Source organism: Dendronephthya gigantea, unplaced genomic scaffold (assembly GCF_004324835.1).
Source record: "Dendronephthya gigantea isolate DGI-Jeju-01 unplaced genomic scaffold, DenGig_1.0 000100F, whole genome shotgun sequence".
In the NCBI taxonomy this organism is placed as follows: domain Eukaryota; kingdom Metazoa; phylum Cnidaria; class Anthozoa; order Malacalcyonacea; family Nephtheidae; genus Dendronephthya; species Dendronephthya gigantea.
In genome coordinates, this window is record NW_021163110.1 from 26,826 (window position 1) to 44,806 (window position 17,981).

The window sequence follows — 17,981 nt, forward strand, 5'->3', positions numbered from 1 at the left end:
GTTGTTTTGCCAAGATAATTGATAAATATAGTTCGAAGCATATAACGGTTCAAAGGACTGAGCTATATATTTGTCAAATTTTAAAGCGAAGGTGAGTACCTTAAAGTTGGTGTCTTTTTTGTGACATTTTTTATTTTAATTGCTCGTTTTTTTACTGTGGAATTATGATTACAATCGAATTATTCAAGCCGAGGGTACATATCATATCCGAGGGCCCAGGCCCTGCACTGACTTTTTGTCAGGTGCTCAACTTGTCGAAGGTGCATGTATCACAATCAAATAAACTGGAGCCATTGTAGCTCACACTAGTCGTTGGACTGTAAATGATATAGTTGATTCAGCTTGAACAGTACATGCTAATTTTTATCAGGGTACCTAATGATTTAATATTTTATATAAACAGTGTGTATACCTATGTCATTGTATTCAATTGTTTACAAAGGAATCAAATCAGTCAATATTAGGAATTGATCAATTCTAACTCACAATTTTATTAATTAAAAACAGTTTGTATGGTATTTTCAGTCAAAGTTTATATAAAAGTTATTTATTTTAACTGATGTCCTCAAGTTTGCTATTAATAGATTGGTTCCACTAATTGTGTGGACATACATTGAAATAAGACACCTGCTAAATATTAGACAGGTATTGTGTTGTGCGGACTATCACAACACACTGTGCAGCCTTAATGGCAAGCTTAGGTATCAAATACTATGATTGTTTTACATACCAACTCTTTTAAGTTTGCCGACTTTCATAACTAGTCAACTACAATAACTATGTAACAGTGAATTGTGCATGTGGTATGTTCTAATGATCTACTGTCAACTGTGTCATAATTGTGTATGTGCTAAGACTGTCTATTGACATAAAAGGAAAATCAAGGCCCTGGGACTATAAATGATATAGTTGATTCATCCTGTACAGTACATGATTATTATCAGGGTAATGATTTGATATTTGATATGAATGCTGGTAAACAGTGTGTAGCTATGTCATTGTATGCAATTGTTTACAAAGGAATTAACCCTGTATGTATAGGTTATCACATGATGGTTGAGGTGATATCAGTTTTATCGCCAAGGGACACCGAAAAACATATTGAGGTTCCCCAAAGGCATTGCAAGGAAGAATAATCACATCAAAATTAGACGATTATATCCTGGATATCTTACATGGTAACAGACCATCGCAGAATTACAGCAGTCTGTACACACATATTTGGCAGAATAAAAAAAATTCTGGCTAATGCATGTTCAGAGAATAATGTCTGGTTATAAATATTTTATATTCATTAAAAACCCCTTAATATGACCGGCTTAGAAAATTCACACAACATTTGAAGGTACTCTACAATGTACCGTAGGGAAAAATTCAGTAACGTAGCCAGCCTGACGATTTGTCCCGCTATATATGCTAATATTTTGGTGTTCATTGACTGTGAAAACAATAAATTTCTAAGGAAATGAATAACTATAATAACTCGAAATTTACATAGCGGGACAAAATCATCAGGCTGGCTACGCCACTGGAAAAATTGACATAATTTTTTCAACATTGACTATGGGGGAAGGGGGGCCGCGATGCATTTCAAAATTGATGGAAAATCTGAAAAGTCCCATAATTTTTGAACGTGATTGTAGGCAAACAAGTTCAAGATGGAAAACAAAATTACGAATTTTTCTTTTGAGCTGAAATATTTCAATTTGAATGGTTTTCAATTGCCAAGTACAAACTTTTGCTTATCCACTGGTTGAGATAAACGCCTTTCAAACCACCGGCCTCGCAACCAATATAATATTCCGGAATTATTAACCAACCACGTTTGGAAATTTTTAGCAATGGCGAATAATGAAACAGAGAATAACAGCATAGAAAAAACTTTAACTCTTGGAAATTTATTCCACCAAGATCTTCCTCGCGCTAATTTTCTCCCGATTTTCCCAAATTCCTTTAACGATGCATTTCGTTTTGTAAATAATGGAACATACCGTATTTTTTATATGCCTGAATCATCGGATATTTCGAAAGAATTTCTGATTCCTCTCCGTAACTGCTGTGTCGCTGGTAACGAGCTGCCCATCTTAGTGCATGAATTACCAAGCGAATTCCTCTTAGTTCACTGGAGGAAATGGTGTTATCTTTTTGTTGAGCCTGTGATCAAGACAATCGATGAGGGGCTACAAGATGACAATATCGTCATCACGCTGTTTCCACTTGAAGCCATTTCGAAGCAGAAGCACGCAGTCGATCCGGATATGCACTATGATATCCTGAAAAAATCTGCAATCCCTGAAACTGGTGCGCCGCATCCTAAGTATTTCAACGAAACTAATGTTGAATTTCCATGTATGATCAAGGTAAGGAATTAGAAATGTTTTACTTGTTTTGAGAATGATCAATCTCCTATAAAACTATTGGAGAACGTGATAGCTAGAAATAGTAAAGAGTTTGGTACCCAACGATTTTTCATTAAACTTAAACTTCGATATGTTACGAATTCAAGGGAGCTATATATTTAATTAACAGTTTTTCTGACTCGCTACTTGCGTGTACTCGGAATCAATACTATACCACCTGCAAGAATTGAGTGTTTGAACTTTGAAATACCACTTACTATTTAGAAAAGAGAAATATCATCACTTCGGGCAATATTTCGCCGAATCCCCCTCACTCTAGGTCTATAAATGATAAAGAATATATATGGAGAAAGGGGGATAAAACTCTTATAACCGAGCCAATCACGTTTCGTCGATAACCTGTTTATCACATATTTGTCTCTTTTTTAAGTAAGTTCTCGCTTCAAATGACGTACGCGTAATCAGTAGAAATATGGCTTTTAAATCATCGCAATTATCGCTACTCTTGTTTAGATAAATGAAAGTAATCACCACACAAAGACTAACTTTCACGACGCAACGTTTCGACACTCCGGTCTAGTCAACCTCGTACCCAGGGTCTTTACTCGTGGTGGGGAGTAAAGACCACTGAGCTATATAATAATTCCTGGAGGACCGGCTCCTGTCAAAAAAGTGAAGCCACTAAGATGGCGGATTTTGAGCTTTGCTGACGCCACTTGGTTCCTTTTGCTCATGGTAGTTACCACTGACATACCGCGATACAAGGTGAAAAACTGTGTCCATCACCCTCCCGATTTTTACGAAAATATTTTCAGCTTTCCGTATATATTTTTTTGTTTTTCATATAAAATGGATAAAAGCGTTTCTCTTTTTCCCTGTTCAACAAATGGAAAGGACACGTAGCTTCGTGCTCTGCGTCTGACGTTGTGAATGGCTTAATTCACTTATCGGTAGAGTGAATTTTCTCATTTTGCCCTTATTTTATAAAATCCAGGTAAGCCGTTTTTCAACTTTTTTTACTATAAACAATTTCGTTTTTGGCCTTCGAGTTTGGACTATAGTATAAACCGATTACCAAAGCCTCTGAGACAATAAATCCATCAAAACGTGTGGTACAAACAGCCTTTGGTACATTACAGTGCTATCAATGCAATATATACCCAAATTTTATCATTTTTATATACCCAAATTTTATCATTTTTTCTTAACTTGTGTCGGGGGAAAGTTAAAATTCCTGGCAGTGTCAATCTTTTGAGTTTGGTCTATGTTGTTTTCATGATAGCAAACATCAATGTTAATAGGTAAACCATTCCCCCCAGACCCAGTGAGTCTACTATAGTCACTCTTCTATAGATCCCACCCAACATCAATTAACATGATCTGAGGGTGCTGATACAAAATAATAAGTTGCTGTAAACAGTGTAAAATTCCAACCTCTGATAGTGAGCCCTGTTAAAGCCTAGTTAATATATTATCTTGTTTACCTTGTCAAATCCAAAGTGAAATGATCAATTATCACAGCTCTTAATTTATTTTTTAGCTTCTTGCACCTTGTGAATAAATCATTTTTATTTTTCAGGATGAAGTTCATGCATTTTATGACTGTGCATTGTTATTCTTCATTTCCATGTTATCTGATTTTGTTGTTGTCTGGTGTTTTTATACCATTTGTCAAATTTATTAATTAATGAAATAAATATAAACATGCATTGACTGAGCAGTGTGTCTTTAATCTGCAGCAACTTTTGCAATTTTCTGTTTATGGTATCAACCTCCAAGAGGGTTATATTCATTAGGCTAATCAGTGGAGCCTATGGAGGGATAAATGTTATTCTTTACTATAACCAAGGGTCCAGGGATGCAATTAGAGAATGCTGAAAACTTTTAAAGCCTGTTATTAAGGTTTATTAGGGTACAAGTTGATGACTTGAATGAAAAGTATATTATGCAAATATGATTCTTGGTTGAAACTATATTGCTGCACTAAGTATTAGTCAGCTGCCCAGCACTTTGCCTGAGCTTTGGCCTCTGTTTCTTTGGATTTTGTATTGTGCATAGATATAAAGTCTTGAAGACAACATCACATACTGAATACTGATTACATACTTCCTGCAATTCATCAGTTCAGGATTTAGAAAAGTCAAATTGTTGCCCATAAATTCCTAGTTGTCTTCAAAATATGCGAGGATAGTGCCAAAACATTCAAACATTTGTAAACTCTCATATTGGAATGTATAAATAACAAAAATATTATTACGAAAATGAAATAAGAAACCTGTCAGTTCGTGTCAGTATTAAAATCTTTAGTTTGTCCACATTTTTCCATATTTTAATATATTTGTTTCCGCGCTGGCTAAAAAATAGCGTGTATGACTTGTATTCATCTTAAAATAAAACTTTATTGTATGTCAGTGCGAAAAATATAAAAAAAACAACCGAAAAACATTTCAAAAACAAAAAAGATTTCACGGCAAAAAAAAATATAAAAACCAGGGGGGAGAATACTGCTGTAGCGGGCTCAGAATTGAGCCTGGTCAGTGGTAAATACCATGGTCAAAAGGAACCAAGTGGCGTCAGCAAAGCTTCTGCGGTTGCGCAGAAGGGCGAAATCCGCCATGTTGGTGGCTTCAAAAAGATGGCGGCGAAGTTACTGAAAAATGACCAAAAATGACGAGCCGGTCCTCCAGGAATTATTATATAGCTCAGTGGTAAAGACCCTGGTCCAGTGAGCTCCACATATATCTGGAGTAAGAACTTTGGGTGCAAAAAGTGAAGCCAAAGATGGCGGATATTGAGGCGCTATAGTACGTCAGTTTCAGTCTTCCTAACTCGCGCGGCCAAATATTTCTTATTGTTTTTGACCGGGAGTGACGTTCCCGAAACCCTCAGATTTTCGTGTTTTTCATCATTTTGAGAGCACAAGAATGGAAAAAAATTGATTCATTTTACTGAGAATTTGTTTCTCTGCATCTACCCGATCTGGGTGCCGCATTTTCCGACTGTACGTGTGAGTAAATATGCATTTTTCGTCATAAATTCAACTACGCATTTCAGATTTGTTTAATTTTGAGTTATTTATATATATTTCTACCTTATGTTTTGAGTTTTTTGTTCGTTTTTGGTTTCGAAACGCTTTAACACTAGTTGTCCTTTATTTTTTGGCCAGTTTTCCTAGCATAGGGCTCTTTTTAAGGTCTCTTTTATACGTGCATTATGAGTCTTGTTTATAAATTTCATAATCATATATTAGTATTACTTCAAACTCGTACGTTTTTCAGCATAATTTTCTTTTCTATTAATTTTTTACATGGATGAAAGCCTTATATAGAGAAATTAAACTGAGAAAAGTTTTATTTATGTTTTTTTGGGAAGCATATTCTGTGAGAAAATGTTGTGATTTGCGAAAAGCCGAAAACATCAACAATCCGCCACTCCTTAGCTTTCCTTGTAAGATATCGCTTATTTCTTTGTTAATTTAATTGAAATATAAAAGTATCTCAATACAAAGCATTAATATTATACTTTTCATTGAAATTCCCCTCATTTTTTACTCAAAAATATGAAAAAATAAAGTTAAAAAATACGAATTTAGTTGACCGCGCACACATAGGAAGACTGAAACTGACGTACTATAGCGCCTCAATATCCGCCATCTTTGGCTTCACTTTTTGGCCTCACGGAAGTCTTAAGTTCTTACTCCAGATATATGTGGAGCTCACTGCCCTGGTCGGGGCTGGTCACGTGACCGAGGCTAAATTGAACTCCTTAGGGGGCGAGGGGAGAGTATCGTGTTACACTTCGTTAGCCTGTTCGCAGGCAACCACTTCATAAACAAGCACGAGAGCGTTATCGATGCTGACTTGCTGGACTACATAACCTTAAAACTTGTTTAGAATTTGCTATTTTAAATAGCTTTATGTACAAATAAGTTATATTAAAACCAAAGCAAGTTCTTTGCCAGGGGCCGGTTGTTCGAAAGGTGAATAAGTCGCTATCCAACGGATAAGTCGCTATCCAACGGATAAGTTTTATCCAGCGTGTGATTTGCGTTGCACGAAGCTTGGATAACTTTATCCAGCGGATAAAAATCGCTATCTACCGAATAAATTTATCCAAGGTCCGGAGGTGGTTTAAATCCACTATCCAGTGGATAAATTCAAAGATACAAGGTAACACTGTAAACATTTATATAAAATAGGACAAAAATGCCATATTCCTGTTACTGTGTTCCAACAAACTGATACGCATCATGATTGTATTCACTATTAGAAATGTTTTCGAAGTGCAATTTGTCGCAGCAGCGTTTCACGTTGCCTACACATTCCGTTCCGAGCGGCAATTTTTTGGAGATCCTCGCATTTATAACAGGCGGTAAATTTACTATACGCTTCTAATCAGTTTATAAACGCGAATATGCAAAGAAAGATTCAACCTATTCCAAGGAAACTTGCTAATATCTAAGTAATTTCATTCACGAACATTAAAATAGTGTTCCTAAATTTGCTATGGAACCGAAAGGCAAAGCGTTGCAAGGTCAAGGAATAAAATTGCAATGTGTTTAATTAATAAAATCACTATGATGTGAAGTGCAAAGTTCGAGCAAATCACTTGTTTAAGTCTTTTCCATTCAGTAACTATACTCGAGAATTCGTAATGATTATGAATTCAATGTTGTAAATGCTTAGCAACAGCTGACGTTGTGGTACGAAATTTCAGGATAATCCTGTTTTCTTCTGGTAAATTTTAACTTATCTATTGGATAGCTATCCACTTCACTATCCACGCTTCGTGCAACGCGTTTTTATCCAATGGATAACTATCCACTGGATAGCAGATTTATCCGTTGGATAGGACTTATCCGTTGGATAAGTTATCCATCTTTCGAACAACCGGCCCCTGGAAAATATTTATTTGCAAAAAGTTGTGATGTGTGTTTTGCCGACGGGCTTTGGGAAGTCTTTGATTTTCCATCTGCAACCAGTGCTGTTTTTTGCGAAGTCAAAGCTGCTCGACCACGTTCGATTGCGAGGTATTTCTGCGGCAAGTATTTAGACTTGGACAAGATGCTGATGCTATTAAATCCATTCTGATGCCAATTTCCAAAGCACCGTTGGATGAAAAGTACCAACTTACAATTGTGTATGTCTGCTGAGGTTGTGTGGATTTGCATAGAACTGATATAAGCTATTCGAGTATGTCCTTGGTGATCATCAATACTTCCCTCCTGGCCCTGCTGCTATTCCAACAAACCGACTTTATGCACAGTTTCATGCTCCACAAGCTGCAGAGATGAAATCTTAAAACAGCTTTGCTCGGGTTCAGGATTGTATTAATAGCTACTGTAACAATTGGCATGGGTGTGGACAATCCAAATATACGGCAGGTGATACACGTCGGACCACCATGTAGTGTGAAACTTACTTCCAGGAAACTGACCGTGCAGGGAGAGATAGCAAGCTTTCATCAGCTGTGTTATACTATAACAATCGAGGTATTGGCAATACAAGATGATATGAGAGAGTACTGTTCAAGTGAGAATTTATGTCTAAGAAGATTGCTACTCAAATCAGTAGATTTGGATGTTGAAAATTCTGTAAAACACCTTTGGCTTTGCTGTAATTGTATGTAAGGAACAGTGTAAATGTTCAATGTGCACCACTGAGTGCAATACAAACAATAAATAATGAAGCTTGTTAAGATTTATGGTCTTAATCTATAATTGTCCTAATTTGCATTTAACATGACTGAAATTCAACATAGAAAAAGGCCTTAGTAATCACAAAATATATTTCTTTATGTTACATGAAGCAATCATCCCTATTATTTATTACTAAATTTTCAATCTTTGTGCCACATGCAAAATTTCTTTAAAAATACATAAGTTCACTAGCATAGAATTAAACATGTGCAAGATACAATAAGTGCAGTATATTAATTTAGATGCATGTGTATGGTGCTATATATACATATATACATTAACTCATGAACTGTCTGGCAATGTGTCCCTTATTTCATCTCCAGATAATATTGTGTTAAATATTGTTTTTTGTCCTATACTGAGAAGTAAAATCAATATTGTACCCTGGGCTTTCATTCCTACAGCATAAAGTTGATTAAAATAATTGTTAAGGGTTAAAGGGTTTTGATTACAAGGGAAAATTATTCACAACCCACTCAGGGGCCGGTTGTTCGAAAGGTGTTTAGCTTAAACGGTGGATAAGCCAAAATTTAAAAGTACTCTTATATATCTTGTGAATGACTGAACCTGCATTTTATGAATTAAATATGTATATTCATTAAAAATTAAGCTATTTACATCAAAATATTCCACCTCACTTGTCCAGTAAAGAGATCATTTTCTTTTTCATTTTGAACTTATCCACCGTTTAAGCTAAACGCCTTTCGAACAACCGGCCCCAGACCTTTAACCCTTAGTAATTATTTTAATCAACTTTATGCTGTAGGAATGAAAGCCCAGGGTACAATATTGATTTTACTTATCAGTATAGGACAAAAAACAATATTTAACACCATTTCCCAGTTATTGTTTTAAAGAAGTTAAATTATTCATCTGGTTCTTCTGAATCATCAGGGTAATGCACCAATATATTGTTTTTATGTCTCATTGTCCATTCTTTAAATTTTTCTTTGTTAAAATTGTGTGTAGGGTTGTGTGGAATATCAGGAAATGTTTTAAACATCCTTCCATCTTCCTTCCTGAAAGGCCGCAAGTCACGTAAGTCCTTAGCAATCAACTTTTCATCCTCAGTTGATAACTTGTGGGAATGCGCCGAAGATTTCTTGTGCATTTTCACCTGACCCTCATATGCTTCAACAATCTTTGTCACCCCTCCTGATGCCTTGCTCGCTCTGCCAATCGCCTTTTCTGTTTTGTTAGCTCCCATAGACTTGATCAGTTTCTTCATCTCAGCATTTCGGTTTTCTTGAAATAAGTCAATTTCAATGTTCTTTTTCGCACCACCTTTCCAATTCACAGTGGCAGCCCATTTACAAAGGTGAGCTTCAGTTTCGGACAAAAGAACTTGGCATTGTAAAATGTTAATAAACATTTCAATTGCAAACTCGTTAAATCCTGGTGTAGAGAAGAAATGCTTTAAAAGCTGTTTCCTCAGAACAGACAAGTACTCCCCATTACCTGAGGCAACTGCATCATTTATGTCCGCAAGTAGCAGGAATGACTTGAGTATGTTAATGCTGTAACACCAAATGCCATCAACTGTTTCACAGTCTTCATCTTCTTCTTCATTAAAAACATACTCATCAAGAAATTTGTCCAGAGAGTTGATGAGATATGTTTTCTGGTATTCTTCAGTTAGGACATAAACACTATGAGGACTGTTTGCAGTTGGTTTGTGCTTTGTATCAAGCATTTGGAAGAATTCCAAAAGGGCTTCAATAACAAAGCACTTACCAACACTGAAAAACAGCTGCTCACAGTCTTCATAGTGTTTCACATCCAGAGTAACATTCCTCCTGTTCAATTTTTCCCTGAAGAACCGTAGAGTACCCTTTTCTCTTCCAGAATTCTTGTATAGATGCTTAAATACAGTCTGAATGAAAAAAACAATGTCAGTTTCAAACATACAATCAGAACAGGTTTTCAGAAGCTCAGTTGTATAGGAACAACGCTAGTATACGCACAGTTTCAAATAACAATCCTAAAACATTGCTCAAATTCTCATGGCTCTCATACAACAACACACATTACTATGAGTGGAATGTGAGATTGATACAAGAAGCCTATTTGAATTCTATCAAGGGATAACTTTGAGGGGAAGCTAGAAAAAAAATGGGGATCATAAAATATACTCAATTCAAAGGTTTTTTAAAACTGGCTACTTTGCATGTCGCTAGGCAAAGTTAAAATGTCATTTTAGAAATCTATATACTAAATACAATTGTACAATTGATTTTTGTTGGATGAGGAAAATACAATATATTGGGCATACAGCACATATAGATATAAACTTCATCTGTACAAATATGTGATAAGACAATACCTTCAAATAGCTTCTTTTTGTATGCCAGTCAACTATACAGAATGGGTACAGATGATCCAGCCTTTGCTTTGGAGAATGGCACCCAGCACGTAGATCTTTTGCACCAGCAAATCTGACACGAGTGAGTTGATCTCCATAGCATGGTATTTTCACACCATGCAATGGATCACTCTCAGTTGCAACAGGTGGTGCATGTGAGCCAGGTTGATCTGGTCTGGAATGGGCTGTGATCACAGGGGGATGGGCTGTGATCTCGGAGGATTTAGAATCAGGAGAACATAGACCAGCAGCTGAATATATCTCATAAGTCCATTGCTCTAGTTGATCCAAAACATCAACACATTCAGCATACTTCTTTTCATCCTTCATTAAAATAGGCATGGTGACGATATCAGACCGCATTGACATTTCGTTGGCATATGTACACTCAGTTGCTTGAGGGGTGTGCTGTTTAAACATTTCAAAGGATGTAAAATGTTCAAACAAAAGCTTTGCAATGATTGCACGGTAGCGGGCACGGATTTCTTTCATTTCTTCATCACTGACAGCCACTAGCTCATCGACATTACAGGTACGGAGGTTCTTCTGTGGACCAGAGTCTGGTAAATCTTTTTCTGGAACTCTGTTAAACACGATGCTCGTAGCAACTGCATGCACACTTCGGTTTTGTACATCCTGTCTCATATCATGGGCTTTTTCTTCCCAATCAATGTTATCCAGAACGTAAACAAACTTGCAACCAGACTTCACCAATTCTGCAGCATGATCAAGAAAATGATTGCCAATTTCATTCAGGATGTTGTATTTCATTTTCGGCTCAAGACAGAAACCATATTTATTCAATTGAGCAATCACCTAATAACAAAATAGAAATCAATATACAATTTGAATCTAATTACTATGTAACGACTTCTACTCTATGCAAGTTCTCACATTTTTTTTGAATATTGCAAGGTCTGTTAAATTGTATAATGCCTTGTATTCAGGGTAAAATGATATTTAATCACTTAGGGTAAAATAACAATTGTAAAAATTCTGTTCATCAACTGCATGACAGCATACTGTATTGTACTATCAGTTAACCTAGAGATATAAGCACAAAACTGTTACATTAAGAATAACTTACATTAGCAGACGCTTGTCCTTGAATGAGCAAAACTGAATTAATTCTCTGTATTTTGCTTAATTCATGACATCTTAAGAACATTATGATACCATAAATTAAGCACAAAGCAGGATTCCTCTTCTCTGGATCAATGGTAGTTTCCAACAGCCCGGAAAGAATTTGATGAGACATTGGACACCTTGTTGTCATCTCACTTATCAGTTCTGACATCCATGTTTCGGAACTCAAGCCATCAAATGATCTCTGCCTCAGGACTGATGGATTGCATCTTCTTGCAACCTCAATGAGTTCTTTGTTCGCCTGATTAAGAACAGATGAGGATGCATCTACCAACGCCAGGGAATCCTTAAACATGAAATGCAGTAAAGGTTTTAATTGAGTAATGTTAGTGAAGACTTTGTAATATTATAGAAGTAAAAGCAAAACCATGATTAATGATTAGTAACAATTTCAACAAACTAGGAGTATAGGATCAATGTTTTGTATACGCATGAATGAAGCCATTCATCATATTTAAATGAAATTATGCGCCAATTCAGTTGATGGCGCAAAATATTCAATGACTCAATATTTGAGCATTTAAATAAAGTAACGAAGGACAGGAATTAAAAAGTATGATGCACAAAAGAGTACATACTAGTATTCGGGATGAACTTTGAGTATCATCAGATGTCACATTAAAATCGATGCTTCGTCGACGTGAACTTCCAGCAGCTAGCACTTTTGTGGGCCGTACAACATTCGGTGATATCATAGGTGATATATTCGCACAACGTTTCGTGCGTAGATTTTCAGCTATGGTTTTTTGAGTCGCTGCTATTATTTTTTTAAACTGAATGGCATTGTTTAGCCTTCTCTCACAAGGCGCACAAATGTGAGCAGGGTGATCGCTTTCCTGTGGCAACTTGTCACCAAAAATTTCCTCAGCGTTGAGTAAAATCGCCTGGTTCTTCTTTAGAAACAGACTCTTGCTGTGTTTTGGGTTGGCAACACAATTCCAAAGTCTGCAGCGTGAAATTACAGAAAATTCTCCTTTTGCGTAGTGTTTTTTCGGCGTGCCTTTGCTAGCCATCGACTCGATTGAATGAAAATGAAACGCTGTTGAGTGTAATTTGATACTCCTCGTGCTCCTGACAGGATATATTATGTTTCAATGTTTTTTTTTGTAAATATTCGCGTATATTTATCTGTGAAGTAGCGATGGAATTTACATATTTCGCACAGATTCATCACAACTAGAATATTAAAATTTTCGAAGGAGACAAACGCGCTCCTCTCCTACCCTTCCCTAATTGAATTTATAATTTACCCCCAAAATCTGGGGGTTCACGTGACCAGCCCCGACCAGGGTCTTTACTCCCCACCACGAGTAAAGACCCTGGGTACGAGGTTGCGGTCTAGTGTCTGCATCATTGGTGAACTGATGTTGAAACTCAGATCCTTATATACTCTCAAAATGACGTCATCTATCAATCAGATGTAAATATTCTTTTGCCAAATATCATGTCATCCCTATTTAGGGCGCAAAGACTCATAATCACGCTCGTTGGCCCTGTTATGTCCTCAATGTACTGAGAGAGAATGCAATTATCCACAAAACGTTTTAAATGATAGTCTAAAACCCCCGGTCGCAATTAAATGCAATTCCTCAGAGGATGATTCCTCAAAAACAGATTTTGCCGTAGTCACATACATTCAGGAAGTTGCAGAACCAATCAGGAGGATCCTGAATAATTGTGGTATAAAAGTTGCCTAAAAACCTTTTCAGACATGCATTCGGACATATTTTCACGAAACCCAAGGATCGCGTAGACAGAAAACTCATGCAGTATACTCTATACCATGTGGTGATTGCGAGAAGGAATATCTACGTGAAACAAAACGTCAGTTCGGCACACGTCAGTTCAAAATCAGTTCAGAAAAAAGTTAAATTATCATAAAAAACTGCGTGCTTTGTATTTTTTGCTGAACAGTGTCGCCGTTTTGGTTCTCGACATATGTGCCTTTTAAATTTACTTTAGGCAAGTTTTTGGCCCCATTTTAAGATAGTTTAAGGTGGCTCCCTACAATTTTAGGAATATTGAAAACTCGTGATTTAGATTTAAAATTTTCGCAGGAGATTTATTATTAAAGGAAAAGAAATTTCCTAGATATATTGACCAACATTCTAACAGCCAGAAATCGTCCATAAGTATAACGTCATCGCCGTTGTTATAGTAATAATAGCAATTCAATATGGCCGACATTTTACACATTTTTTTTTACAAAAAAGATCGGTTACCCCCATTTTTTATTTTATAAAACGTTTTCCTACAAGGAAATGGGAAATCTGAACAAATTTTAAAAATTTTGTAAGACTAAAAAATTTTATAACAAAAAATAATTTAATTTTAAAAATTTCGGCTTCACAGAGTTTTTTAATTTTTTCAAATCTTCCATTTCCTTGTAAGGAAACGTTTTTTAAAATAAAAAATGGAGGTAACCGAACTTGTTTTTCAGTAAAATGCGTAAATATGTAAAATGTCGGTCATATTGAATCACCATAACAACGGCAATGACGTCATACTTTTCTACCTGTTAGAATGTTGGTCAATATATCTAGAAAATTTCTTTCCTTTAGCATAAATCTCATGCGAAAATTTAAGATCTAAATCACGAGTTTTCTATATTCCTAAAATTGTAGGGTGCCAGCTTAAACGAAAAACAATGAACTGTTAACTTATTGCTTTTACCAACATATTCTTTGCGTTATTGAAACTACAAATCACCAAATAACTACGTGCGTTTTCTTCAAGGTAATCGTTGAAAACTTACAAGCAATATTCACCTCCATTGACGGAATGAAGAATTTTTAACTTGCTTCCAAGTGTATTCACATAGCTGACGAGTTCTTGAGACGTCTTATCGGTTGCGAAGTTTGTTCCGAAGTTACAGTATATGCCGTAAGTTATACAGGCATCTTTAAGAAGGCGTGCGCTAATTTTATCTTGGCCGGTATATTGCTTTCTTAGATGTTGTAAACACTTTCTCCTCTTTAACTGGTTGAAAGTTAAACTCATCCACACGGGGCTGTCCAGTTACTGGAACCAGGAGCGTAACTAGAACGATAATTAGCGGGGTGAATATTAATATAATTATTCAGTTCCTCCCGACGGATTTCTATTATAAGCAGATGCACTAACAAAATAATTTCTTCGGGCAGAACTGGATATATGAATATTCACTCCCCCCCCCCAGTAATCGTTATGTTCAAGTTATGCGCCTGATTAGAACTAAAGTGGCTCGAAATCTACTTTGTATTGCTGAGAAAGATTTAGCCAGTGTGGTACCAATCGTTGTCAATTAATATTCATTGTGAGCTTTAGCAATAGATTTCGGTTTAATATTTGTCAATTCCACTGGCTATAATACATGTATAGGTTTAGATCAGAACTTACCGTATGTACTGTAACTTCATCAACTCCATCATTACTAACTATAATTTGCCAAAGTGGTATAATTGCACTTCCTAATAATTTTCGTCGTGTAATTTTACTGTGAAATCAAGATTGTAGCTACAGGTCACGCTTTTGATTCTGCACCAATTCTAAGCTAATATTATCATAATGTTTGAACGAAACAAATCCAAGGGCCGCCAAAAGTATGTTGGTCTTGTTCATTTAAAATATTGAATTATTTATTGACCATGGCTAAATCGTTTCTCATCATAAATAGATTGACCAAAGCCTCAGTGGTTATGGCAACTATGTGGTGCAAAACCGTGAAGAATTTCGGGAGAAGTTGAAATGGATCATGGAAAGATTTGGCTCCGATGCTTGCTACGTCGTGTCTGAATATATTCAAGAAGTACAAAGCTCTGTCGACTGTGGCTTCTACGTCACAAAATCCGGAAACATCATATACATCGGAGTTCAATGCGTTGAGAGTAAAGATTTCAGATGGCATGGCGGATCAATTGACTGGGACATGCAGGACAAGTATAGGGAGAGAGTGTATGATAAATTTGTGGTGCCTGTAGCGAAATACCTACATAACAAAGGCTTCTTCGGAATGGCGGGTATCGAGATAATTACAAGTCCCAAGGGAGAATATTTGGTGGACCTGAATCCTCGTATAAACGGAAATACAGCGTACCTCATCCTTGCATCAACCATGGCAAAATTGGGACTGACAAAGTCCCGATACGAAGTATTTGTAACATTCGATATCACAAGTGAGGAATTGGTTAAGAAAGCGAATTTTATCAACGAGAAAAATCTCAGCAGCAGGATTATAATTATGGCGGCTGTTGATGAAGGCGAGAAATGTCATGCGGGCTTTTCAGTGTTTTGTGATAGTGAAGAAACGGTCGATTCTCTGTATGCTAAACTCTGCCAATAATAAACCACAGACAAGTACAAAAATGCGCTCTGATTACGTTATATAAGTAATTAGGTTATCACATGGTAGGTGAGGTGATATCAGTTTTATCGCCCGAGGGACAATATTACAAATCAGGAGCGAGCGCAGCGAACAAGAAACAACTGTAATATTGTCCTGAAGGCGATAAAGCTTATATAACTGAGCCAATCATGTGATAACCTGCATGTTTATCACATACTTGTGCCTTTATTCAGTTCTGGCTTTAAATTTGACACATATTCAACAGAAATATGGCTTAAATAAATCATTTTGGTATAGCGGTAGCTTTTAAATCCTTTTGTCTGATTTTAAATGTCTTATGGAAATTTTTGAACAGAATAAAATTGATGGCCTCAATATGTCTTTCAGTGTTAAAAACCCAACAGTTTACAGAATTATACACACTTTAAATTCAAGCCAGGGACGGTTGATGGAAAAATGAGTCAACTATGGGTCCTCCGGCAGGAATCGAACCATGCTTTTGCGATGCCGGTGCAATGCTCTTGCCACTGAGCTACAGAGGTAGCTGACAAGAGCAAGCGTGGTTAATGTGTATACATCATGGTAATGCCGGGAATAGCTGATGGTATGAGGGCTGGCTTGAATTTAAAGTGTGTGTAATTCCACTCGAATTATCCACTCCACTTTACCCTCACCTATATTCCCGGCATTACCATGCATCATATGCACATTAATCACGCTTGCTCTTGTCAGCTACCTCTGTAGCTCTGTGGCAGGAGCATTGCACCGGCATCGCAAAAGCTTGGGATCGATTCCTGCCGGAGGACAGATAGTTGACTCATTTTTCCATCCTGGCTTTAATTTGAAGTGTGTACAATTCCACTCGAAATTAAGACCCTTTCAAACCTCTAGAAATTGCCTACGTCGAGTGAAGTGCCAAAAATCATAATTGATTTACTCGGAGTATATGCTTTCTTATGCAATTTCAATTATAACTTATTTAACATGGTTACAGATTTAATTTTACACGAAAATCGTGAAAGAGACCAGTCTTGTGACTTAATTAATAGTTGTCCTCTTTGTTGTACAGCCAGTACAGGGTGTCTCAAAAAAAACGAAAACTATTGAAATCACCCATAATAATGTAATTGTTAGAGTTTGAATGCCTAAGCACTCTGTTGGGACCCACGAGTGTATAAATGTTTGCCATAAGCATTTTTATGCATGATGCATTAAAATTTGTTTCTACGCAAAAGTATTTATTAAACAACATTTACAATTTGTCCTTTGTCGATCTTTGTCGAAAAACGTTTCGAACTTCCGTTGTACTTTGGGTACGTGTATAATTTATCACAATAATTAAACACTCGTTGTTCCGCGGTCAGCTGTACTATTTTCTTTAGAAGCAATAACAAGGCTAATTTAAATTTAATCATATTCACAATTTCAAATTTAGGCCCCAAGGCCTAAAACTCATGAACACGGCATTCAAATTTTAACAATGAGTGATTTCAATAGTTTTCGGGTTTTTTGAGACACCCTGTACGTTGGGTTATTCTCTGTAGTGTAGCCAGCCTGTCGATTTGTCCCGCTATGCTAATATTTTAGTGTTCACTGACTGAAAACAATAGATTTCTAAAGACATCAATAATTATAATAACTAGAAATTTACATAGCGGGACAAAACCATCAGGCTGGCTACGCCACTGGTTATTCTGCTATTGAAGTTCTGAGTTTAGGTTTTCATTACTAATTTCAACCTGAGAAACTTGCCATAAACATCAAATTTGGTTGTCAAAACAACAGCGCATCTTGAATTTCTACAGCGGGACAGGAAGCGTATCATTGACATATCATATTTATAATGGTAATTGCACAGAGTGGAGTGCAATTTGGTGTGATATCAAACGCGTGATTACAAAATCGCACGACCGCGAAGCGGAAGGTCAAGAAAATTGTGATGTGAACCAATCCTGAAGCACAGAGGAGAGATGGACAGAGAGTCTCTGGAAAATGTTGAAACGAGTGTCCCCGAATTTTGCCTAATATCACGTCATTCTCACGTCATTTCCACGCGCCACTCAACCACCCGATTCTCTTCTGGTTAGCTCT

General features: G+C 36.5%; 3 protein-coding genes across 6 annotated transcripts; 1 reads left to right on the forward strand and 2 right to left on the reverse strand.

Moving 5' to 3' along the window:
- Positions 1-3: 3 nt before the first annotated feature.
- Positions 4-16,280, forward strand: LOC114534407. Of its 4 annotated transcripts, XM_028555845.1 has the most exons (4): positions 4-91; positions 1,042-1,178; positions 1,840-2,360; positions 15,222-16,280. In XM_028555845.1, exons 3-4 carry the CDS (start codon positions 1,842-1,844, stop codon positions 15,885-15,887), a joined length of 1,185 nt encoding a protein of 394 aa, XP_028411646.1. In that variant the 5' UTR covers positions 4-91; positions 1,042-1,178; positions 1,840-1,841; the 3' UTR covers positions 15,888-16,280. The 4 variants fall into 4 exon arrangements, 3 of the variants coding, with proteins under 3 accessions (XP_028411646.1, XP_028411647.1, XP_028411648.1); XM_028555846.1 differs by lacking the exon at positions 1,042-1,178 and having other exon boundaries at positions 14-91; XM_028555847.1 differs by lacking the exons at positions 4-91; positions 1,042-1,178 and having other exon boundaries at positions 1,575-2,360.
- LOC114534406 lies at positions 8,870-11,264 on the reverse strand. The gene is made up of 2 exons (XM_028555844.1): positions 10,382-11,264; positions 8,870-9,931 (listed from the first exon to the last, which is right to left on the reverse strand). The coding sequence occupies exons 1-2, from the start codon at positions 11,189-11,191 to the stop codon at positions 8,924-8,926; spliced, it is 1,818 nt and encodes a 605-aa protein (XP_028411645.1). The 5' UTR covers positions 11,192-11,264; the 3' UTR covers positions 8,870-8,923.
- On the reverse strand, positions 11,385-12,722 carry LOC114534408. Its single transcript, XM_028555848.1, has 2 exons — positions 12,145-12,722; positions 11,385-11,852 (listed from the first exon to the last, which is right to left on the reverse strand). The coding sequence occupies exons 1-2, from the start codon at positions 12,577-12,579 to the stop codon at positions 11,493-11,495; spliced, it is 795 nt and encodes a 264-aa protein (XP_028411649.1). The 5' UTR covers positions 12,580-12,722; the 3' UTR covers positions 11,385-11,492.
- Positions 16,281-17,981: the final 1,701 nt, after the last annotated feature.

What these genes read in the sequence shown, in the direction of transcription:
- LOC114534407 (XM_028555845.1), top strand. Translation starts at nt 1,842, where the DNA reads ATGGCGAATAATGAAACAGAGAATAACAGCATAGAAAAAACTTTAACT. An exon ending in AATTTCCATGTATGATCAAG is followed by an intron (nt 2,361 to 15,221) that starts GTAAGGAATTAG and finishes CATCATAAATAG; the next exon opens with ATTGACCAAAGCCTCAGTGG.
- LOC114534408 (XM_028555848.1), bottom strand. Translation starts at nt 12,579, where the DNA reads ATGGCTAGCAAAGGCACGCCGAAAAAACACTACGCAAAAGGAGAATTT. An exon ending in AAAGTTCATCCCGAATACTA is followed by an intron (nt 11,853 to 12,144) that starts GTATGTACTCTT and finishes TTCATGTTTAAG; the next exon opens with GATTCCCTGGCGTTGGTAGA.
- LOC114534406 (XM_028555844.1), bottom strand. Translation starts at nt 11,191, where the DNA reads ATGAAATACAACATCCTGAATGAAATTGGCAATCATTTTCTTGATCAT. An exon ending in CAAAAAGAAGCTATTTGAAG is followed by an intron (nt 9,932 to 10,381) that starts GTATTGTCTTAT and finishes TTTTTCATTCAG; the next exon opens with ACTGTATTTAAGCATCTATA.